At 49.7% G+C, this 24,107-nt stretch overlaps 1 protein-coding gene across 1 annotated transcript in view; it reads right to left on the bottom strand.

The window, feature by feature from the left end:
• Positions 1-3,059: 3,059 nt before the first annotated feature.
• The window catches only part of TMEM275 (transmembrane protein 275), a 46,954-nt gene continuing 25,906 nt past the window's right edge, over positions 3,060-24,107 (bottom strand). Inside the window, exons 2-3 of the mRNA XM_080407689.1 lie at positions 13,463-23,289; positions 3,060-12,822 (exon numbers count right to left, since the gene is read on the bottom strand). Coding sequence (XP_080263815.1) covers positions 12,183-12,731 — 549 coding nt within the window. The 5' untranslated portion in view covers positions 12,732-12,822; positions 13,463-23,289 and the 3' untranslated portion in view covers positions 3,060-12,182. The remainder of the gene's footprint in view (positions 12,823-13,462; positions 23,290-24,107) is intronic.

Here is a 24,107-nt window from a genome sequence, read left to right as displayed (position 1 = left end):
CCTGGGAAAGGTGACTGGAGCACACCACTGTCATCTACCTGCTGGCTGTTAAGACTATGCCTAGGCGTAAAGTCATCAGGTTCTTCAGACAATCGAGCTCTGGCAGACCACTGCATATCATAGCATCAAAAACCTGGAGAACCTGAGCCATTTGACCTGATGCCCACTCGGTGTCACATGCCAGACCTACTCCATCCTGAGCAAACTCCAGTCCAGAAGCTGAGGTAACTTATATGGACCTTGCTGAAGATCAGCTTATGCCAGGCTGGAGCAAGGACCAAGGGAAGCAGTGAACCATCCCCATGGTGCCACAGGTAGGGAAAGCCTCAAAAAAAATCAGAAATCAGGCTGAGGCCGGGTATGGCAGGGACAGAATCAGGTTCAGGTTAGTCTAGCCCTACAAATAAAGAGACAAGCTGAAGCTCAGAGCTGAACGGACAGCAGATTACAGCTGCATCCCCCGAAGATGTTACAGATATTAATGGTGATTTACCCTCCCCACTTCATCAGGCACCCGAAGCAGGCAGTACTCAAGACTGCTCTTTTTCTCACTTCTACCTCCTGATTTCCACCTTCCAGAACAGAAAAAGGTCTTTGTGGAAATAGTTTAGCCTATAATCTTTAAACAAGGCTCTAGAACGAGGGGAATTAACTGGAAAATGATTGAAGGCTATTAGAGGGGTTTGCGTGGCTTTGTTTAGTGGTGGAAGGTTGCACACCAGTGAGAGCTGCTGGCTGGTGCTCAGCAGCCAGGGTGACCCAGGTCCGGCAGATCCCAGCAGACGCGCAGCATGGGGCCTTCTCATTTTCCTGATCAAGCAGTGTTCTTTCCTGACACTGCAAGCCAGCCTCAGGCACCACAAACAGTATCGTTTTCTAACCCAGCACAGAGCCTTTGGGGCTTTTACTGAGTATTGCACAAAATCTGTTACCTCTCCATGGCTGCCCAGGGTAGCTGGGAGACAGGGAAAGCAGAAGACTACTTGCCTCCAACCTCATGAAAATGAACTAGAATAAACACTGCATGTCCTGGCATGCTTATGCCATGAACCCCAGATCCCACACCTTGCATGTCGTTTTCCCCCAAACCTCCACAGTTGTATGGCCAGCCACAAACGAATGTGAGAGCCAAACGAGCTCGAGGTCTTCCCACGGCTCAATCATGTGAAACAAAAGCCAGCCCAGCCCTCCAGTCCTTCCATTTGGTGAATTCCCTTTGCCCGAGGTTCCCTCACCCCACCACAGCACCAGGGATGGCCGCAGCAGTTTGTGAAGGTGAGCTGGAACCACCGCGCACCCGCCTGTGTGGTAATGCCTGTGCAGACGATGCCTCAAATGAAAAATCAAAGGCTGTTTCTTTACCCTCCTCCTCACACTGCAGGTATGCAAATGCAGCCCAGGTTAAACAGGTTGCTGGGGGCTCTCAGCAATGACTGTAAGGTTTTTTCCCCCCTGAATAGTCTTTGCAACTTTTGATTTTATTCTGAAACTGTTCTTACCAAGTCAGCGTTGATTTACTTGGGGAGAAAAATGCATTTCTGTTTTTTTATACTTCCCATTGCTGCCCATTCCTTCCAAAAGAGAAATCCCACCCCTCCGCTCCTCCAGCCCTCTGCTCCTGCCCACCTCCTCCCTTGCTCTGCTTAGGGTATTTGACAGAGCCATTTCTGAGCCAACTAAACTGACTAATCCTGGGGAAAACAACTTGGTCTTTCATGCAGCATGAATTTAATGTGGGTTTGATGAGCTGAGCTGCTGCAGTGCAGGAGCAGACAGAAGTCGGTCCTGGGTCGGGAGGAGCAAGGGGGCTCTCAGGTCCTCCCTGGGTGCCAGGGGATGCGCAAGAGCCCTGTGGTGTGATGCACAGCCTCACTGAGGCCCTGGGGAAGGCTGTCCAAACCTAGCCATGTGCTGTCTGCTACAGCTCTGCTCCCATGGGACATACGAGCTGGTCACCACACACCTCTGGTCTTGGGGATGGAGCCTGTCCATCAGGCAATTGTTCATGGGTTGATACGGATGAGCTCCTAGAGCAGCACCATCACTTTCCTTCAGTTTTGCTTCACAGGTCACAAAAGAAGACAGATCGTTGCTTTTTTCACTCTAGGCAGTCCATCACCTCCTCAGGCTGGCTCTTCACTTTTATTAACATAGATCCACACTCATTAGATGTAAACCAGTTACCCTGTACCCTCTTACTTGCCTCAGACCCATGCCACATCTGCAGGGTCTGTAACTGCTATTCCACGTGGCTGCTGCCCATCTCAGTCATCTGCCTACCTTTAAAAATGAGTTTTATCACCCCTGGTTTCTGATTAAAACAAATCCTTTCCATGTAACTAGGAAAACAGCGAAACACAAAAGCCCTATACAAACCCACCCCGGCAGGCTGGACTTTATCCCTGTTGATCTGAGCTTTTGCTCTGCCATTTGCCTGATGGACAATTATCAGCTCAGCAGAGCTACCCAGCGGGAGCTAAGCAATAATCTTATGGAGTAAATACAACCTTGTAGCAGAGAGCGACCTGTCCTGCCTGAGAACATCGTCAGCAGCAATAGCACCAGTACAGCTGTTACCTGCTCCTCGCTGGGACTTGCTTTCTTGCCTTTGATAGGAACCTTCAGGAGCTGCCGGTTCAGTGTTACTCCACCAGCTCTGGCCCTGGGTTGAGCCTCCTGTGGGTACCAAGCCTTGGGCAGAGGAAGGACATGTGCCTGGGAGGGGGTTGATGTTCCCTTGTCTCCGCAGTTAAAAATCTGTCTGGAAGGGTGACTGAGTGCCTCCAGCAGAAAGCACATCTAGGTAAAAGGGAGGTCTGGTGGGTAAGTCACAAGAAAAAGATGCAGTGAATCTGAGCACTGTCTTCTCCTCTGCCACCAAATTGTTATGTGACTTTAGTCACATCATCTCCCAGTACATCCACTTCCCTGCCTCCAGAATGGGGATGGTCACTCCTTTCTCCCACCCTTTTGCCTGTTTATTTCTACTCAGACTCCCAGGTCTTGGTGGCAGCCACAGCTTCGTACCATTCTCCTGACACCTCTGGTTCCCTACCTCAGTCTGGGCACCGATGTAGTAAAACCCAGAGTGCCTGTGTTTTAAGTGCTCTTAAAAATGTGGGGAGCAAGAGGTACGCCCCTGCTGCTATTCACACCCTCCACCTGCTACTATGTATTTCCCTATGAAGATAATAAGGCAAAATATTTCACACTGAATGGGGTTTCTCCTTTTCTCTCCTCAGCAAATGCACTTTGCACCTGCTCTTTAACAAACGTACACCATACACATCGACCAAGGCTGGCGCTGAATTGAACTTCGAATGCCTTTTCAGTGCCATAGCCTAGTTAATAATTACCTTTATGACTCACTCCACTCCATGCTGCTGGAGCGCCATTAAGAGAATTGACAGCACAAATAACAGAAACATTAAGCCTAATGATGTTGTAAGCGTTAGCCCTGCTGAAGTGCTCCTGGTGTCACCAAAGAAGAGCCTTTCCCTTTAGCAGTTGTCCCTCCCAGGAGGGTGTTTTCTTCCCATCCGTGGCATCGCAGAGGAAAGCCAGCTTGCTGCTCCTTTGAGTTTTGGCAGTAGGAGTGTGGGGTGCACACGTACATGCGCACAGCTGTGTGGGCCATGCACGCTCACACAGCAATCAGCCCCATTTCAGAATATCTTCGTTCCCAGTCGGCAAAATCTCAGCATCCTCAGTTTCAGCGTGGTCCTGCAGCTCCCCACCTCCCCTGCATCCTGGAGTGCCCCTCCGCCAGCCATGCCCTGCGAGGAGTCCACAGGCTTGCTCCCAGCTTGCCTAAATTATTAGGGAAAATCCACTAGCTTGAGCCGCTCCCCTGGATTTCCCTCCTGGTTGCGCAGGGGCAGAGGGATGCCCAGCGCCTCGCTGATGGGTGGATGGTAACTGCCATCTCTGGATGCCTCTGTCTCAACAAGATCATTTCCAAACATAGATCAAAGCCCTGAATCGATTTTTCCCAATGGTTTCACTTATCTTCTGGACAGCAAGCTTTCCCCCATGCCCCTGGGAGCCCTCATCTATTCCATCTATTCCCCACAAGGATGTGTAACCCTCTGGAAAGGTTTGGCCAGAGATGAGAAGCAGCAGGCGGCTGTGCCTCCACTGCAGTACTGCTGCAGTCACACCAGTGGTGCATTTGATGCCAATTCCTGCCAATTTACATGCATTTTTCCACTAATTTATAATTAACGGGACTGGATTTAATACTTCCCAAACTAGCTTTAGATAGCATATCTAAGAATCATGAAGCTTTTTGAATGCAACAACAAACCTGATAGGTTTAATAAGAGACTTTGGTTCAAGCAGGGAGTTTTCCCCACTGTTATTTCCTGAAAGCAAAATTGTTTCTGTGAAATAGCCATTTCCTTTTCTTTTAACAGGAAAATTCAATTTATCTTCCCTGTTTCTTAGCCAGTTACTCCTCTTTGCCTTCATTGCCACAAATTCCCTAATCTTGTTATTCTTGGGTGTTGGAAAAGCATAATCATCTGAGCCATGAAATCGAAGACAACAGCAACATTTCCAGGGAGGTGACTTAAGTCGGAGGAATTAATTCTCCCAGCAGACAGCCCTTATTTAGAACAAATGTGATTTTCAGAACTGAAGATATGTTTTTAATGAGGCTCTGTGAAAATACATGTAGCCCAGAGCTGTGGGAGATTCAGCGTTATGCCAGGGAAATGCATCACGCCAGGAGAACAACAGCCAACAGGTTCACTAAGTTCTTCGCTCCGTTCCCTGCAGAGAAAACCCACCTCTGTATCTCTCACCCTTGGACATCGCTGCCCTGAACAAGGGAATCTACAGCTGTTTCTGGAGTGCCCTAATGTGGCCCACCCAAAAGGTGATTTTGAGGTTTAATCGAGAAAAGAGGTGGGTTTTCCTCCCTCTTTCAAATAAAGCCAGCATGCTCAAGCAGGTGGGTCTCCGTGCAACACAGAGTTAAGGCATGGAAATCCTTGCCCCAGGATGTTACAGATGCTGAGAGTTGAGGGTTTTTTCTTTCTCTGGGAAAATCAAGATTAATGCTTTCAACTGAGACCCCCTTTTCAGCTCTGTGCCTCAGTTTCCTTTCTTACCTGCTGTCTTTCTCTTTAGCCAGAGCAGGGGCTGCCTTACTTGTGCCTACATAGTGGAACACCAGAGGCATGGATGGGACCACTGGCCATCACCACAGTGTAAGACTGCATTCAGTGGGATTTCCAGGGATTTATGGCCATGAAAAAGGGTTTATCCAGCAAGGATGCAGCAAAAATATGCCTTGGTTTTGGGGCCGGTCAGTGTTTCCAGATGAAGGACAAGAAAGAAAAGCCCTTTGGGGACCATCACGCAGTGCGGCGCTGAGAGCAGCCTCAGGGAGCTTTCCATGCTCTGCTACCTGGGTTTGCCTCATTCCCTGGAGCAAACAGCTCTGCCGCTCCCGCGTGCAGCTGTAATTTCTAGCCAAAGGTTATTTTTCACCAGTGAACTCGATGGCCCCATGGAAGGTTCCCAACCCAGAAATCAAAGCTGCTTATTTGCACAACAGCCATGGGGCACAGAGCGCAGCAATGGGCCTACCCCTAAGGAGGCTGCAGAAGCCAGCCCCCTCGGGTTTGCTGGCAGCATGTCCTTCACACATGCAAAATCGGTCTCCAAAAGGAGAGTGCAGAGCCCCAGAGACAGCAAACAGGATAAAGCACCAGCCACTCGCAACGAGAGGAGGATCAGCTCCTAATGACAGCATCATCTTCGCCTGGCTCAGCTGGAGATAAAAAGACGAACCATAAATCATACTGATTTCTCCTACCAAGATAACAGAGGAAGATTTGTCTCCAAAAGAAGCATCTTTTCTGCCTATGTGCCAGCAAAAGAAATCATTTTTCTGTCCGACTTTATAGAAAACTTCATTAAATACCCATCTGGCACCAGGCCAGAGAGCCACACTGGAAGCTGTGTTCGTTGTCACAGCAGACTGATGCCAGACACTCCAGCAAAGATTTCAGCAGAGGAGACCTCCTGCGATGGTTTAGGGAGGGTACGCAGATCTCGGGAGGCACGGCTTAGTAAAAGCACCGTTGCAGAGAGATCTGGCTTTTTGGACTTGATTAAAAGCAGGGGACTGTAGCCCCAAAACTGCCTTTGAAGTTTGGTCCTCGTGTGGAGACAGAGCCCAGCAAGATCTCATTTTAGGGGTGTCTGGAGGATTGAATAATAGAGCAATTCTCAAGTGTTCGGATCGGAAATTTCATCTGGACCCTGGGAAGTTTTTTCCTGGCAAAAGCATCATGAGAACCAGTGTCTTCTCAGGACCAGCCAATTTCAGGAAATGAGAATTTCCTGATGAATATGTGCTCCCTGGAAAAACTCCTGGGGAGTCTTTGTATGCAAGGATGCCTTGAAAAACATAATCTGTTCTCCCAGTCCTGACATCCTCTGTGCTCTGAGAATTCAAAGCCCTGTCAGCATGTGCAGGTCCTACAGAGACTGAGAGTAATTACAAGTAGCAGGAGATCTGTTGATGGAAATGGAGAAATCTTTTCCCCGTGAACTCTATAAATTAGACTGAACAAAGCCATGGAAATGAGCCTGTACAGAGCAATCCTCGCTGACCAACCCTGATGGTCCAGCTGCCTGGTGGTTCACTGTGAGCCTGGGTGATCCCCTCCTTGTTGGAGCTCTCTGGGGCAGCAGTGGGGGCAGCTGGGACAGCAGAAGCCCCCAAACTAGCCACCATTGCATGGAGCCAGTCTCCAAGAGTTTTAAATTGATATTAAAATGAAAAAAGTCAGGCTCCCAGCTTCCCTAGGAAGTATGAGAAAGCAAATGCTGTAAGACAACACCAGGGAAGATGCTCCATATCCTTGGTCCATCTAGAAGGGGGTGCTGCTGCGGAGGATGAGCATCTGCTGTGGCTTCACACCACCCTGGGGACATGGGCAGGAGCGTCACTCTGAGGCCATCCCAAATGAAGAGCTCTTTGCAGTCACCGGTCTGATAGCCAAGAGTTTTAGAAAACAAATATACAAGCCTCTCCTGGAGTATGTTGTAGGGGGGCAGCCAGCAGTGTCTGAGGGTCTCTCCCATGGACGTGAAAGCTCAGCTGAGCTGACAGCATCTGACAGCTGGAGATAACCAGCCTTTCAGCCTCTAGATTGACCACGTTTGCTATGGACTTATTGGAGACTAGTGATATCAAAGGGGTTTTTTGGTGTGGTTGTTTGTTGTTGTGTTTTTTTTTTAACAGATGGGTGGTTTTCACAATGTTTCAGGGATACAAATTTCTAGGAGGCAAAAAGGCATCTTGATTAAAGCCATTGTTGGTACAAGAGTAAAAGGAAATAAACTAGCTACAAATAAAGTTGGGCAGGGAATTAGAAAACGCTAATTACATTTCATGTAATGTTTCTGTTTTATTCTTCCAGATGGAGAGGGAAGCTCATGGTCCAGGTTAGCGCTGGGCAGCTGCCATGGCAGGAATGCTGCAGGCTGCAAGTCCAGGAGGGCAGAACTGGATGCTCAGCGAACCCTCCTCTATGCTTTTCTCTCTGGTCCCACTTTTAAAAAAGAAAAATCCTTCCAGGGAGTTCTTCCTAATGGCCAAAAAAAATCCTTTCTGAAGGGAGCAGGTTTTCATTTTACACACATTGTCAGTGGAGCCTTCTTAGCCAGCTCATTTCCCAGGTCTTTAACCAGCCAGCCTGCCTGGAACGGAGAGATTTCCTCTCTTCTCCAATCACTTGGCTGCACATGGGAGAGAAGCCCTTTGACGAGGTGAATTTGCAAGCCTCTCAAATCCTCTTTATTCTCGCTGTGCTATCCCTCCTTGACTCATCTCCAGGAGACCATGTTGGGCTAAGCCCAGAAGGAGCATGGAAAGGTGATGGCACCAATCCTAGACACACACAAACACACACAGATACAGATTCCACCTCTTACCCGCACCATAAATTAAACACCATCTATACCCAGGGCTGGGTAGGATCAGCTAAAATAACCCAGTCCAGTCCTCCAGTACCCAAGGGGTGGAATTCAGAACAGCCCACGGTTTTCACCCACCCCAGACCACAAACCTGCTCCTCCTGTGTCCCTAATAAACTGGAGGCCTATTCAGGCACACAGCTGGGGGTTAACACACACATGCAGAAAAAGGCAGCTAAATTGGGCTATTCCTGTGTTAGCCAAAGCAATGACAGCGGGAGTCTGCGGTGGGACCAGTGCTTAGGCAACCGGTGCTTCAATAAGCAACGGCATTCAAGAGGCGACATGAACTCATAGGGATGCTTTTTCCTTGCAGCTGCTTGCACTGTCTAAAATCAAGCAATTTTAGACATTGGTTTTGACAATTTTAGACAAATTTAGACAATTTAGAGAGTGGGGAGCACAAGGCAAAATGAATACAGACAGCCTTGGGGCACACATAGTCTGGGGGTAAGGGAGAGGGTGGCTGGTAAGAGTGAAAGAGCAGGCAGGCCAAATGCTTACTGAGTGCAATCATTTTAATGAGTCTGTCTTCTCCAAATTCCACATGGCACACATGCAAATAGTAATTTTAAAAAAGACTCACACCAGAAATGCTGACTTAGAGAACAAGATACTCTCCCTGTCTCCACTACACAAAGGAGGCGCGAGATTCACATTAGTCACGGCCATTCACGGAGACAGACAGACAGACAGACGTGGAAATCCTGAAAGACAGAAAAAGGCAAAAGCAGGGCATTCATGCTTCAGAAGGCAGCAGATGTTCCCATGCCCACCTTGCTGTGCAGGCAGGCGGTTGTGGTCACAGCTTGGCATACAGACCCACCGCACCAGGGGATCAGAATCTCACTGGTCCTACATCTCTGCTTGCCCAGGCACAATCTCTGCTGGTTGTTGTCTCTTGGGTCCCAAGGGTGCCAACTCCCAGAGCAACACCAGCTTTACAGTGACCTGCATGTGCTGCAGAGGATGCACCAGATGTCGGGGCTATGTCAGAGTTCCCTGTACGGTACCGGCTGGGATGCCACACTGCCAGTGCGAACCACGCTAAACTCCTAGACTCCCCGCAAAGTCCTGCTTCTGCCTCCGTTCCTGCCCAAGGGGCTTTTGCCTTCATTTGTACGGGATACGCCACTGCACGATCCATCGCTGGTAGCATTTCATGGCGCAGCTGCAATACGGAGCGATTCCAGTACGGACACTCCAGGCTTGGCTTTCAAACCTTCAGCGAGTAGAGAAAAGAGTTGTGTGGTTACCGCTTGATGTCAGTATGTTTTTGGCTCCAAGCGCTCAAAGGAAAGTGCTGCAGTAACCATATTCATGCGGTCAGTGCCTCTAAAGGACTTTCAGCCTGTTGTGTGCTACTCCAAAAGGATAGTGAGCCAGCAAGCCGGGAATCAAACCTACATCGGCGAGCTGTTCTGTTTAATTGCTACAGCAGTTCCCGTGTGCCGAAGGGCAGCCGGTTCTGGAGGCAGAGCCCACCCGTGACAATGAGCTCTAATGGAGAGTGTGCAGAGATCAGACCATACAGATTCACCCATTTTCAAGCAACATCCAGACTCAGGTGTGCCAACACCAGCGTGCTGCTTGGCAATGTGTACATCTTTAATGCAGCTTTCAGTGCAGTCGGGAGAAGGTTTTTGCTCTCGCACAGGCAGGGAGCTGAGCAGTAGCACAATGAAATTATTTGCCCAGGACCCGGAGTCTGTACCAGAGACTTGAAACCACATCTTCCCAGGCCCACACAAACATCCTTCTCCTAAGCCTGCTTCTGCCCCTCCTAGCCAGTAGACCAGCCCTGATAAAATCACAGGGGTAATCCCCTGGTGTAGAAGCAGATGTTCAAGGCAGGGAACTGTTGGAGCACTCAAGGAGGACCCACAGCAAGAGAGTTTGCTTGCCTCTCATCAAGGAATGAAATTCAACCTCATCCTACCCCAGCTCATGAAGGGGACATCAGCTGCACAGCAGCTCCCCAGAGCAACCAGGACACCTCATGCATGGGCTGTACAGCACCTTGACTCTTCTCTCCAGGTCCCCCGTGATCCCACATGCCACCACACAACTCAGCACACCAGCCATACAGCTCTCAAAGCCCGGCCATGCAGAGGTCTGCTGGTGGCCCATGGCCATGTCACAACCTCTCCCTCTGCTCCTCCTCCTCCTTTCCCTGCAGCCCTCCCACCTCTCCAGACACCCATTTCTGCCGGCTGACACCTCAGGGCTCTGCTGTCCTCAGCCTAGCAAACAGCTGGTGCTGGGCTGAATGGGAACCATTACAGATGGGATGTGACGCAAGAGCTGGCTGAAGGAAACATAACAAAGGCCACAGAAAACCTGAGTGGTGGGCAGCATGGACTGGTTGCTGGTCCTCCTAATCTGGGAAACTTGGGGCATCAAAGGGAACCAGTAGGGTGCAGGATGAAAATAAACCAAGGATAGAGAACGTTTACGGCCTCTCATGAAACTGCGCAACTCCCCGCTGCAGGATCATAAATAATGAAACCTCACAGACATTCAAGGCGCAAAGGGATTATTTTGTCAAGAAGCAATCCATTCAGGGCTATTGAATACAGGCACCACTTCCAGCTCAGGAAGCTCCTAAGCAATAGTGCATTGGAGGCTAGGAGAGCATTTTGGGCAAGCAACACCCTGGGTTTGCCCCAGCTTTATGCTCTTCTCCAGACCTTGCTCTTGGCGTTGTCAGAAATTGGATGCTGGGCTAGCTGGGCCTTTGGAACGATCTGGTACGATTACTCTTGTGTCCATAAGACTTCCTAGTCACTATGAGTCCCAAGACTCCTATTTCAAATATAGAATTTCCATAAACAGAAAACGTATACAGTTGTTCCTGCTCAAAATCCATCCTTCTGGTGCTGCCTCCCCACATACGGGTCCTGCCTAGCACGTCTGTCCTTCTCTACACTGGTCCCACATCTCATAAAACATGTGAACAGCCCCTGCAGGAGTCAGAGCAATGGCCCATCAGCACAGTGCTGTCCTCCCAGCTGGGGTCCCTCAGGGAGGAACACAAAGCCTTTGCAGCAACGATTTGCAGCATCAGATCAGGGAGATGGGGTGTCTTTGCGTTGAACAGCTCTTGATCAGTTCTCTTCTGCAAACACAGCCCGTTGCTTTGCAAGCCCATGAGCACACCGAGCAGCCAGTTTCCTGCAGCAAGGAGGTCCACTCCTGATTGCCCACTCTGTGTAATGGATCTTCAGGGAAGGAGATACACTCACCACCTTCTAGCACAGCTATGCTGAAGCCCATACAGTTATTTGCCCCCTGCTGCAAGCTGATGTGTGTCCCAGGCCAGCCTTCCACAAAGAGATGGAAAGGAAAGTGCCTAGCACTCGGTACATAATCATTGCCCAAAAATTTAATTTGCAGGCTCCTGCCAGTCTCTGGTTACTCGAGGAGCTTATCCTCAAGGATTCAGCTTGGCTGACCTTCTAAGATACCTACTGCACTGAGCAGCACAGTGATCAAATAATCAGTTGATCATCAAACTGATTAAAACAAGAGGAAAATACCAGTGCTAATTGTGAACCTTGTAGATTTGCTGTCTCTTAGAATAGGTGGTAAATCGCCCAAATGAAGGCAAGATGGGGCAAGGATTTTCAACAGAGGGGAGATTGTTTCACACTGCTTTTTCAATAGCAAACACATAGCTTTGTCCCTACTGCCAAAAAGCCTGGCACTAAAAATGCTGAAATCTTGTAACTGAGTGGCAGCAAGCTGTAATTTACTGCATTCCTGCTTCTTTTATGTTCAAGAATTGCTTCACTTCTGAGAAGAAAGAGCTGTCATTTGGCAGCCCTGCGTGGCCCCTCCTTCCAGCCCTCACATTTCCACGTTATGCTAGACAAATTAATTCAGCCCTCTTCCTATCTGCTCCCCCAAAAAGCCTGTGTCTTCCCAGGAACTGAGAGTCAACCTTTCACAGCAACATCATCATCAATTTTCTTTTAGAAAGCCACGTAATGGGCATGTTCCTTTCAACAAAAATCCGGAACTTCTCTGCTGTTGTATCCACCTCCCTTAAAATGATCCAGTGGTACCTGTCTGTTTGCTGGCTTTTCACAAGGACCTTTCCCACACCTCTAACCAATGGTGCATCACAGATCTCCAGCCCACCCATCGCACATCTGGCTGGCTGCTAACAAAAGCTCTGCCTGGGTTTAGGATGCAGCCAGGTCCCTGGGCAAGTTGAGCTGTATTGCCTCTCCTCCTGTGGTGTACTTGGCCACCGGCCCATTGCCTTCCATGGTGAAGAGCTTGCAAGTCTTCGTGTTCTCATGAACTGGCGTGGACTTTTTCGAGGAGATGGGGGAATTTGTGGGGCTCAGCTGAACAGCAGTGGTATCCTGCACCGTGTGCTCGCTAGTTTCAATTTCAAAGGCTGTGTTGCCAGGTTTGATGAGCCCAATGTTGGAGCCTGGTTTGGATTTCCTGGCTCCATGAGCTGGAGGCCTGCGGCTGCAGATGCAGCAGGCACCAAAGAATGTGAAGGCCACCACCAGCAAGATGGGTCCGATGATGATGGGAGGGTTGTTCACAGGGAGGAAGGTCCCAAAGGCAAATGCTCCCACTAAAGTGATGTTGATCCCTGCTAGCATGATGCAAAGTCCACAAGCGCAGCAGAGGGCGGGGGAGGGGAGGCCCTGAGGTCGTGTCTTTTTCTGGGTGGGTTTCTGGGACAAAGAGGCGCTGCTCTTCTCACTGAACATGTTGAGATGAGTCTCAGAAGTTGCTTCAGTCCTGGCTAGGTGTATACTGCATTGAGAAGGCTAGCTCTGGTCTCCTGCTGCCTTGAAATCCCTGGAGAGGAATAAAAAAGCATGCAGCTGTTAGAGCAATAAACCAAAGGCCCCTTACCATCACCATTCATGGTGACCAGAATCTTCTCTGGGTTTGCTGGTACCAGCAACCAAATACAAATCCAAGCTTGCTCTCAAGTCTGGGCTCTCCCTGTCCATGGTGGCCACGTGCAGTCAGCCTCAGGCTGGAGCACTAAGCCCAGCGTGCTCAACACCCTTTGCCATCCAGATGGATGACGCCCAAGTGAATCCAACCACGTGATGGCCCAGAGCCTACGCTTGGCTCTGCCTAAAGTCTGAGCCACAGCCCAGCATTGCAGCAGCATGGCTGGACAGACCCACATCACGAGCTCTGATGTTTCTCACATGGGTTTGAGACGTGCTGCATACACCTCTTGATGCTCCCTCTACTCCATCCACCCTTCCCTTAAAATACAGGTTCTTCAGGACAGGCAGTATGTCCCGCTGCCCATTTGGGCAGTAGCTGGTTTCACAGCGTTTGTCATCACCCACACAACACCTGCCCAAAGTAAGAGACCACAGTACTGCTCTGAACATCCCTCACTGCAACGTGAGTGCAACATATTCTTTGATGGGTAAAGGTCCCAAATGGTAACAGAAAGCGGGACTCTGCTCCACACCTCAGTTGTCCAGTAACTGAAACCAGTCATCCAGGTTGCCTTTCTAGCCAGTGGAGAATAAAAGGTCACAGAAGATGATCCAGAACATCTGAGAAAAAATGTCCACAGTGGAGGGCTGAGCTGACTACAGAGGGAACTTTGGAGATCGAGCAGTTAGGAGATCGAGCAGTCAGCAGTTCGATGTTCAGTGAGACAAACTCCATCCACAGATACTGAATGACTTGCCATCAGTCACAGAATTCTAGGATAAAATAGAGCAAATGTAAGTGTTTTGCCTGCAGGACCACGTTTTCTACTGTGCATCAAACCCCGTTCGGTGTGATCACAGGAGATCCCATAGAAGGGAGCAGGGAAGCTTGTTTGCCTCAGCAACTGTAAAACCAAACGTGTGTAAGGTTCTTGCACAAGCAACACCAGCTCCTGGATGGAGGCTCATGGAAACTGAGACAATGAACCTGTAAAAGAGCACGTGTGGGGATCTGCCTAGTGTGGAAGGCAGGAACACACGGCCCTGACTGACAACAGCAGCTTCTCCATGGAGGAGATTGCTGGATGTGATAAGAGCTGGCTTTGTGTTCCCCATGCTCTGCTGGGAAGCCAAACTGCCAGAAGCCAAATTGCCAGCAGTTTGTAGGCGATGCCTTTGATTTTACAGGCAGGAGAGCATTTCTCTTCCCAGCCTGATTGCAAACAATCAGTCTGCTCTCTCCTGCTCCCCTGCCTGGCTTCCTAGCTGCTTTCCTCTTCTGCTGTCAAATCACTTCCAAAAGGGTTGCTGGGGGGGGCGGGGGTGGGGGGTGGGTGGGAACTGGCACCGCACAGGTTTCTGCTGTAAGAGCCAAGAATCACTGCTGTGCTATTAACACTCTGCAGCCACTAAATTAAAAAAACCCAACCCATCACCCTGAAACATGCCAGTGGGATCAGCTGGGCATTTTCAACATGTTTCCTTGGTTATAAAATTTTCCTGCACTTCCAGCTGAGGCAAAGCCCTCTGCTGCTCTAGCTGGTGTCATACCGCGCTTCCTTCACTTAGGCTTCTGTTTAGACCTGAATGAAGTCCAGCAGTGAACTTCCAGCGAAGTTCCTATTCAGCTGAGACATCAGATGGAGCTGACAGGGACAGACACACGGAAGGATTAAATCCTTTCTCATCGGGGGATGCCTGACTGGGGAGAAGAATCTCTGCAGGCAAAGACTGTTCAGTAGAACTGAAAGCGTTAGAGAGCAAAAGGGCATTTTCTCCATTAGCCAGGCTAAACACATACACATATGTTTCTCCAGCAACGCCCTTTTGTTCTGCTCAGGAACCCTGGCACACTGATGTGAGCTAGAGCCTTGATTCTGCCTCCTGGACCAGCAGCAAGATAGCTTCTGGTTAAAGATGCACACGCACTGTTCTCAGCCCAGCTCTTACAGATGCCAGCCTGAATCTTTGGCACACAGAGGCTGCAGGCACCCCAGTGTGGCTCTGTCCCTCAGTTTGCTCTACATCCCCCCCACTGCAAAATGCCCAGCAGGGAAACGTGTGGCTCCTCATGGTTAAATCATATCACAGATTCACTCCACCAGGTTTCTCCTTCCTGATGCCTCATCACTCACCTGCTTCCACCCTGCAAGAATTCCCCTGCATGGGCGAGCCGGGCTGCCATCACAGCTGCTGGGCTCTGTCAGGATGTACAAACCAGCCACCTGCCCTTGCTCCTCGGCACAGCAGAGACCAGAGGTCATACTCCCACCCAGATTTTCAAGAATAGCTTCAACCTGCTGCCCATCACATCTGTCAGTGGTCACCTGTAGTCGCTCCAAAGAGACCATGCCAGTTTCTGGCTGCTTTCAAGGCTGCAGCGATATCACCCTGTACAGTCCCTGGTAGCTCATTTCTCTGCTTGACAATTTTTGTTCATCGTTACAGCCCTGTGAGCGTAGGGGCTTAACCTTGGGCAAAATCCACACTGGACCTCCCCAGGCTGTAACAGGGGAGAACGGGGATAAGAGGGCTCTTTCAGGTACCATCACAATGACACACCAGGGCAGCCCACCCAAGGACAGCTCACCCCAGCACGTAAAAGAGAACCATAGATCCACTCTGGAATGATAAATGACATGAGAGAACGATCCAGCTGGGCTCAGGGTGGGTACAGTCACCACCTCCTTCCCAGGCCTTCATGGCTGCTTCCCAGAAGAAGAGGGGACCAGATCTACAGTACAGAAATAGGGCTGTGGCACATAAGGACAGAGACCTCTCACCCTGCAACTTGACTGGAGAAGACGCTGGCTGCTCCTTGGGCCACCCTAGGACAGGCAGACAGCTCCCAGGTTGTGCCCAGGGACACAGCTACCTGCCTCCTGGCAAGCAAAGAGGGAAGAAAGGAAGTTTGCAAATAAACCACCGCGGCTAAAGCAGTGATGAGTAGCTTGCCAGGAGTCACCGTCCTAGGTTGGGTGTCTGGGGATGCGTCAGTATCAGCCTGCACAAAAGGTCAGAGACCAGAGCAGGCAGTGTGACAGACCCCAGGGCCCTGGACCTCCTCAGATACATCCGCGGCCTGTCAGTTCAAAGGGCCAGGTCTAACACGAGGGCTGTGACGCTGCCCGAAGGGTGAAGCTGTAGCGACAATAATTCGAGGGTTTGTGTTGCACACCCTTAGGTGGGAAATAAAAGCACCCCGGGGGTGACTGAGGGAGCAAGCCACCAAACCTGCTGAGATGGCATCAAAGAACAGCACAGGGAACCAAATCTGCCTCAGTCACATTATGTATATGGAAATATACCCAGAACCTGGGACAGAGCTAGCTGGAGCGGTCAAAAATAGAGCCAAGGTTGAGATCTCACATGAACTGTACGAGAAATTCTGGGACCTGTCACACCCTTTCTATAGCTGTACCATAAGGGTTCTGGTCATGCTATGTCCAAGACAAAACCTCTTTCCCATCCTCTTTGCTTGGGACACCTACACGGTGTAACAGACCTTTCCCAGCAGAAAGCAATGAAGACACTGGAGAATCTAAGGGGAGCCCTGCTTGCAGCGGGGACCTCTCCCATCAGCCTGAGGACGGAAGACCTTGGAAGATAGCACCATCACAGGGCTAGGACATGACCTGCACATGCACCACAGCGTAACCAACAGTACATCCCGCTGTACTCGGTACTGGTGAGGCTGCACCTCGAATACTGTGTTGAGTTTTGGGATCCTCACTACAAGAGGGACGTAGAGGTGCTATAACATGTCTAGAGATGGGTAACGGAGCTGGTGAGGGGTCTAGAAAGCAAGTCCTATGAGGAGAAGCTGAAGGAACTGGGGCTGTCTGGCCTGGGGAAAAGGCGGCTGAGGGGAGACCTTATCGCTCGCTACAGCTCCCTGACGGGAGGCTGCAGCCAGGTGGGGGTCAGTCTCTTCTCCCAGATAACAAGTGACAGGACACGAGGAAATGACCTCAAGTTACATCAGGGGAGGTTTAGATCGGTTATTGGGAAAATTTTTTTCACTGAAAGAGTGATCAAGCATTGGAACAGGCTGCCCAGGGATGTGGTGGAGTCACCACCCCCGGAGGTGTCCAAAAAACACATGGATGTGACGCTTAGGGACATGGTTTAGCAGTGGTCTCGGTAGTGCCGGGTTAACGGTTTGACTTGATGGTCTCAAAGGTTTTTTCCAACCTAAATAATTCTATGACTGGGAACATTCAGAAAGCAGATCGCCATTTGCTCTTCTCTCGATCTCCATATAAAATATCAGGGATTATACACAGGGGATTCCTGCTGGAAAACCAGATGAAATGGGGATGAGAAAGCCAGTAAACAGTGGAGGATCAAGCAAAAAACCAAACCAAAGCCACACAATGCCTTACACCATCCTCTACCTGATAAGACCCTGCAACAACAAAAAGTCCATCTTTATTCTGATTGCCACGTACAACAGAAACATCTTTGTTCTCCTGTCATCTCGTAGAGCCCACACTGATGCTGTGGGGAGTAGGGTCCCTCTCCATTCCCTTTGCAGCCACAAGACCTCACTGACGTGGGTCAGCTCCCACTGCTGTCCTGCCTGAGGATATCTGCCAGCTTTTACCTTCCAATTCAGCAAAGTTAATGGGTTCAAAAATGACAACATTTCCAGCCAAATTATTCTGTCCAAAATGACCAACTTCCTTTCCATCAGGAGTGTGAAAAGTTCTCTTTGAGCTCTCTGTGTGAAACAGGTTCTTTTCTTATCAGTTGGCGTCTAGGTTTTTTTCTCCAAACAACATTTCAGCTTGAAATGCATTACTGCCGAGCACTGCTACACAAAAATATCTATCTGTATCTCCGAGCTACAGCCACAGAAATCCAGAGGCTACAGTGATTCCTTCCAGGGAAATATCCATGCCTCCCTATATTCTCAGGGGGACAAAGACAGACTTTCACAGCTCCAAGAGTTCCTGGAGCTCAAAGGGCATACTGACATATTCAACCAGCATTTTAGGAGCATCATTTAAAGCCATACCAGCATGCACAGCTAAGCACGCTTCCCTCTTAGTTGTAGTGAGGAGGATCGAGTTGTCATCCTTTCCACACCATCTCACTGCAGCAACACAGCCAAAATATTTGACAGAACCCAGATGAGTCTCCTTTCTAGAGGTGTGATGGCACAGTGAAATAATGACAGTGATCAGCAAACAGAAACCGCAGTCAGACAGCTATAACCACTCCCTGCACACGGAGAGACTCTCTCACATACACACACACGCACCCTTTAGCTATCGGGAGAAGCAACAGACTTTTTCCCTGGGCAAAGTGCTGGGGAAGCCTCCGGCAGGGCTGGAGAGACCCTCAGTGTCTGGAGGGGATGGGCACTTACCTGGGCTGGAGCGTGGAGCAGGGGAAGGCGATGGAGGGAGCGGGTGCCCCGGGTCTCCCCCTCACCTTCGGTCGGGGCTGGCAAAGCCGCGGCTAGCCCCAGCAGGGCCGGGGCTGGAAGCCCAGCTGTGTAGGAGAAGGATCTCGCATACCTCCTCCTCGCCTCACCGAGCTCGGGAAACTTTGCTCGGGTGCCCGGCGAGCCCCGAGCGCTCCCCGGGAGAGCTCAGCAGGCTCGGTGCGAGCTGGGCTGCCTTCTCCCCCCACTTTCCTCCATCCCCTCGGAGGGTGCCGTCCTTCTCCTCCTCAGGCAGACGGGGGTCCAGGCACAGCATCGCCGCCCCGCTGCATCCCCCTCCAGCCCGCGGTGCCAGCGAGGCGCAGCCCCGCCGCCTCCCCCGCTGCCCGGCCGGCGCTCGCCCTCTCCCCGCCGCCTTCTCCTTCCTTTTCTACTCCAAGGCTGCAGCTCCCGCCCCCTCCAGCTGACAGCGGTGCCCGGGGCCCAAGAGCCCCGCTTTTCCCCGGGGAGAAGCAGAGCCCCGGAGCGCTCCCGGCCGAGGGGCCGCCCCAGCCCGGCCCCGGCCCCCGGGGCGGGGAACAACCGCCCGCCGCGGGGAGCGGGGGGGGAACCGCCGCCGGAGCCCGGCAGCGAGATGCAGCCTCTCCGCCTGCTGCAGGGAGCTCTCACACGCGAGAGGTTTGAAATGCACGTTACAAATTAAAAATAAAAAAGAAAAATACAGCTGGTGTCCGGGTGCCCTTGGATCCTGGAGGGATGCTGGAGCGACGCCTCGCTGAGCGGCCGGCGGTGAGGGGTGCTGAGACAGGACCTCCCAGAGCTGGAAATGTTCAGGGTGTGGGAGCTGGCAAATAAAATAAACCAACCCGTCCTCAGATGCAAAACTAATGTTTTTAAGCGGCAATCAGATCTCAGGTACGCTTAAAGGTACTTGCTCTACAACACACCTGATGCCAGCCCCGTGGCAAGCATAGCCAAGATCTCAGCTCCCACATTAAGAAGCCAGTCATCAGCTGTTTGCAGAGTTAGTGACTGCAGGGAACAAGGCAAATGGCAAGTTACACACTGGATGGGGTATAGGTAATACTTCCGCAGCTTAAGCACGTGCCCTCACCTGCTCTCCATGCCCAAAACTGCTGTAACCAGCCTAGGGTGCTGCCAGAAATAACCGACCAGAGGCTCTTCTCCAGCTTGTTGCAGAAGAATCCTGTAACGAATCGGGCTGGAGCTGACTGAACATGAATCACGCTCCCCTCTTTTTTAAACGATTGCTTTCATGATCTCCAGAGAGAAGGAGAAAGGTAACATGGAGATGCTGAAAAACAAAGGTCAAAGAGACAAATCACTGAAGAGGAATGAACACTTACTTCTCTCTATTCTCCAGGCACTACTCCAGCTTGAGTATTCTTAGTACAGCAGCATCCTCTACTGCATCGTATTGCATGTCACCTTACAGGTCGTCCTAGAAATTCAGGCAAAAACAAGCTTTGAAGAAAGGGGTTCAGCCCCTGCTGAGGAAGAAAACTCTCTCCTCCTTAGCCTGGGTAATGCCAGCAGCACACTGCATCATCACTTGAGCAAGAAGGCAGGAGAAAAGCAGTGCCGATCAGGTATGTTGACTGCCTGGGCTTCCAGAAAGAACTAATTGGGAAATCTCATTTCAGACCTTTCCAGAGATGCGGTGTATCCCTCCAGGGATTCCCTGGCCCTGTAACATGAAGTTCAACATAGCTCAGTGTACTCTTCCCCGCCAGAAAAGCGATGATGGGAGAGCGCATGGCAGAAGATTTTCTGGAGAAAGTCTCCACATGGCACGTGTGAGAGAGAGACAGTTCCACACGTGGCAGAACTAGTGTTTCATGTTTGCTGACTGTTGCTGGGTAGAAACCAGAGTGGCTGAACTCGTTCTTGGTGTGACTCCACATCGCTCAACGGAAACGGCCATAAGCCATGTTGATTTAGGAACAGTGGCTGTCAGAGGGAAAGAGACTGCCAGGGTCATTGATTCGAGTCCCCTGCTATCACATTGTATAATAGCATCCATACGGCGCTCAAGCTCCAAAGGGGGCCAATTAATACCAAATGACCTGTGAGCTGTTCTCTAATTGCACAAGGCAGCAATGAAGGCAGCCGTGCCCGCTTCAGGTTGGCTGTTGCATGACTCCATCACACTTTCTGCTTAATGGTCCATAAACCCAATAAAAAGGCTTTACTGAAACACTACATATTTAGGGCTCCACTGAAGCAATAATTCTGAGTTTTGCATATGTGGCCCTGACAACCTGGCAGACTGCATTCACGTGATTAAAACCACTGCTAATTCAAGAACTAAAATTAAAGGCTAGATTTCCCACTGGTATAAATCAGAGCAGATTCATTGCCTTGCAGAGTTTTGATAGCTCACAAGCATTCATGATTTGCCAAGTGGGTTTTGCCAGACTGATGGCTGACGGCTCCCAATTTCAAACTTGCCAGGAACTGGGAAAACCTCTGGTTTTTACAGACAAGATCCCAAGCCTCAGCTAACTAGGAATGGCATACCTCTGGGAGAAGCTCTTTGTTCCCAGCTTCTGCTGAATTCAGAGATTAGTTTAAGTCAGAAATTTCCGACTGAGAGGCAAAATTGCCTGCCTGCCTTTTCCTATTTTCAGTTCCTGACTCTGGTTTACATGACAAAGAAATCTAGCTCAAGCACTCTTGCCACCCAAAGGCTGGGCTTCAGTGTCACCACCTCCCAGTCTGAAACAGGTCAGAATGGTGACTACCACATATGAAGCCCTTAGACATCCTGCTGGGTTTGTGTGGTTTCTCTCTGCAAGAATAACTGAAAAAAGGTGGGAAGGGTAAGGGTGATCCATACTTTCATAGAGAATTCAAAGGATTATGGTTGGGACTAACACTGGAGTCAAAGTGTGTGAGCAGACTCATGCTTACAATAAGAGCAGCACACCAACAGCCCAATTCCCCCACACGACAGGACCAAAAAGCAGCAGCCTGTGATGCTGCCTGCCGAACCATACCCATCACACGTGGAGCATGTGGGAGACAGAAAGTGCCTGGAAGTTTATGGTACAGTAAGATCATTAGACAAAGGTCAGTGCAAAAACATCCCCCTGCAGATTTCCACAAGGCTTCCCAGAACTGGCACCGCTCTGTGCATTTACACTGCAGTTGCCTTTTAAGGGAAGGAAACGAGACTGAATCTGCTGTTGCTCCAAACCAATTCTAAATGCCACCACACCTGTCCCAATGTTTGCACTCCAGCAGGATCCAGCTCTGTCTCACGGCTCTGTGCTGTCTCTGGCAGTTTAGAAGAGGGCAAATTTCTGCAGCAATGTTCATCTGTCTATAACAGCAAGTACAGAAAGATAGAAGCAAAAAAGAAGTTAGTATTTGTCATTCCTAGAGGCAGCTGTGAAATTACTGTGCAGCAGATTTAAACCCATGAAGGAGATGCCTCCTTGTACTGTGTGTAATTAAAATCACAGGACTCCGCTGTGCAGAACAACAGTATTAATGTGCTCAGACCCAAAACACAGATGCAACTGGACCTGTCAAACACAACAGATCAGCTGCAGCTTCTGGCTTGCAATGTCCCTGTGTTTCTGAGCACTGGGAATAGCCTGAGGGGGAAAGCTTGCTCTAGGTTTGCCATGGTCCTTGCAGTCTAAGCCTCTGCTATTGACAGCTGTTGAGGCAGAATAGGGAAGGTAGATTATTTTTTACCTAGTCCCGTCCCATATGACTGTTGTCACGTCAGGAATGAAGCTTTTGTTGTTTGTGAATGTAAACCCAAACTGGCTTTTCTGATCAGAGAGACTTGGCAGCCACATTTCACACCTAGTCTCCTTCAGGACAACTGCAATATCCAGCATACTCACTGCATCTCAGCAGGGATAGCTCCTACTTTTACTCTGCATTACTTGGGAGCCTTATTATCACCTGCAGCACTGTCTTCATCACCTAAAGCATCTGGGCCAGCTGTTCCCAGATTTGTTAGCAGATGCTCCCATCCCCATGCATGTGCATGCTGTACGTACAACACTTTCAAAGCAGGGATCAATTAACCCCAATTAACCATTTTAGCCAAAGACTGTAGGCAGAATACCTTTATTTCCTCATCAGGTTGCATCTCCTCAGTGTGCTGGCAACTCCTCACCATGCACCTGTAGAGCACTGAGCCCAGCTGAAACCATCAAGCCCCTCCATTCAAAGAGCTGTGACCTGACATGGACCCAACCTCTCTTGCACAATCCACTCATGCCAAGACTCCCACACACAGTCTTGAGGAAGCTGAAATCAGAACAGGACACTGCTGGGAGACAGACTGAGAAAGGTATAAAAGAGTTGTCTTCGTGCCACACTGCTTGGGATTTGGGCCGCGGACAGAATGGGAATCTCAGCTGGGCAGTCAGTGGGTACCATCAGCCTGATGTCCAGCATCATTAAATCTTTGCCTCTACCCTCTGATTAGATGATCTACTTCCATAGCACCTTTGTGGTTTGTTGGGGTTTTTAAAAATAATCTAGAGATCATTTTCCCTCCCTTCACACAAGCAAGCAAACAAACAAACAAAGGTTCTAGATATTCAAACAAGTGTTCCTCCTTCCTATGTCACCCTCTGGAAATACTGAGCTGAAAGTTAGCAGACAGGAAGCATCTATGCCAGTGGCTGTCCTGTTACACAAACAGTACAGTAATTTTTTATGAAGCTTTCTCAAACAGGAAGACATCAATGGGTCAGTCATCAGCAAGGGGCAAATATTTTTAATTACCTTGCAGGGAGGGTTATGTCTCCTGTGGTTAATTCTCAGAGATTCCCACTGGCAAACTAATTAGCAAGCAGCTTCACTGGAAGAGCAGGCCTGAAGTTATATGACTTTATTCACCCAGGAGGCAAACACCCAATTCATTCTCCTCTGTCACATCCTGGACTTCCCTGCTAGCCAGATCAGACCAAAGTGTAGCTAATGTGGAAGAGACAAAAACACATAGTGTGCCCGTTAGGAACTCTAGCTCATCATTTCAAGTGCAGTTCATCAGAGACCTCAGCATTTACATCTTCTTCTTTAAAAGAAGTGATGGTAGAGATTTTGGTCCAAGGGCTGTTGGCTCCTCACAAACTGAAATTTGAGTGTGCGTTAATATATTATACTTTATACACTGTATATTACATATGACATATTATAATTCTTTTCCTTATCTTCCCCTTCTTCTCCAGGAAGAAGGCACAAATACATCTGATATGCCTTTGAGCTGCCAAGGTAATTAACAGCCTTGGTGGGGTAGAAGTCGTGATAGCGAGGTCCTGATCCAGCAGAGCACTTTTTCTAGGTACTGGCCTATTGACTTCAGTGCGACTACTCACGAGCCTTATGGTAAGTATGTGCTTTCTATGGTCAGTACCTTCACCAGATAAAGCAGAGGTTACACCACAAGAACCAATGATGTAAAAGGGAAAACAGTCAGGCCCCACACATGAAACATCACGTGAACAAAGAACTGCCCTTCCAAGAGCATTTATGGTCTTTGTTGGGATTACATCTTTGGTGAATTTAAGGACATTTCTGGGGATGGGATTTAGGTGGTGTCACAAAGCAGCAGTGGTGAACGGGGCTTTTGACCATGAAGAAAACCAGAAATTATGGTATCTGAAAGGAAACAATCAAATGTCACGTGCCCTCTGAACTCAATTCTGGTGGCTGAGTCAAAAGTACAAGAAAGGGGGCAGCCATCTGTGCCACCCTGAGACCAGGTAACCTGCCACATCACTTCAGCCTTGGGA

The sequence above is a fragment of the Falco punctatus genome, assembly GCF_963210335.1.
Source record: "Falco punctatus genome assembly, chromosome: 11".
Classification (NCBI taxonomy): domain Eukaryota; kingdom Metazoa; phylum Chordata; class Aves; order Falconiformes; family Falconidae; genus Falco; species Falco punctatus.
Note: the sequence above shows the minus strand (reverse complement) of the source record. Positions and strands in the feature narration are given on the sequence as shown.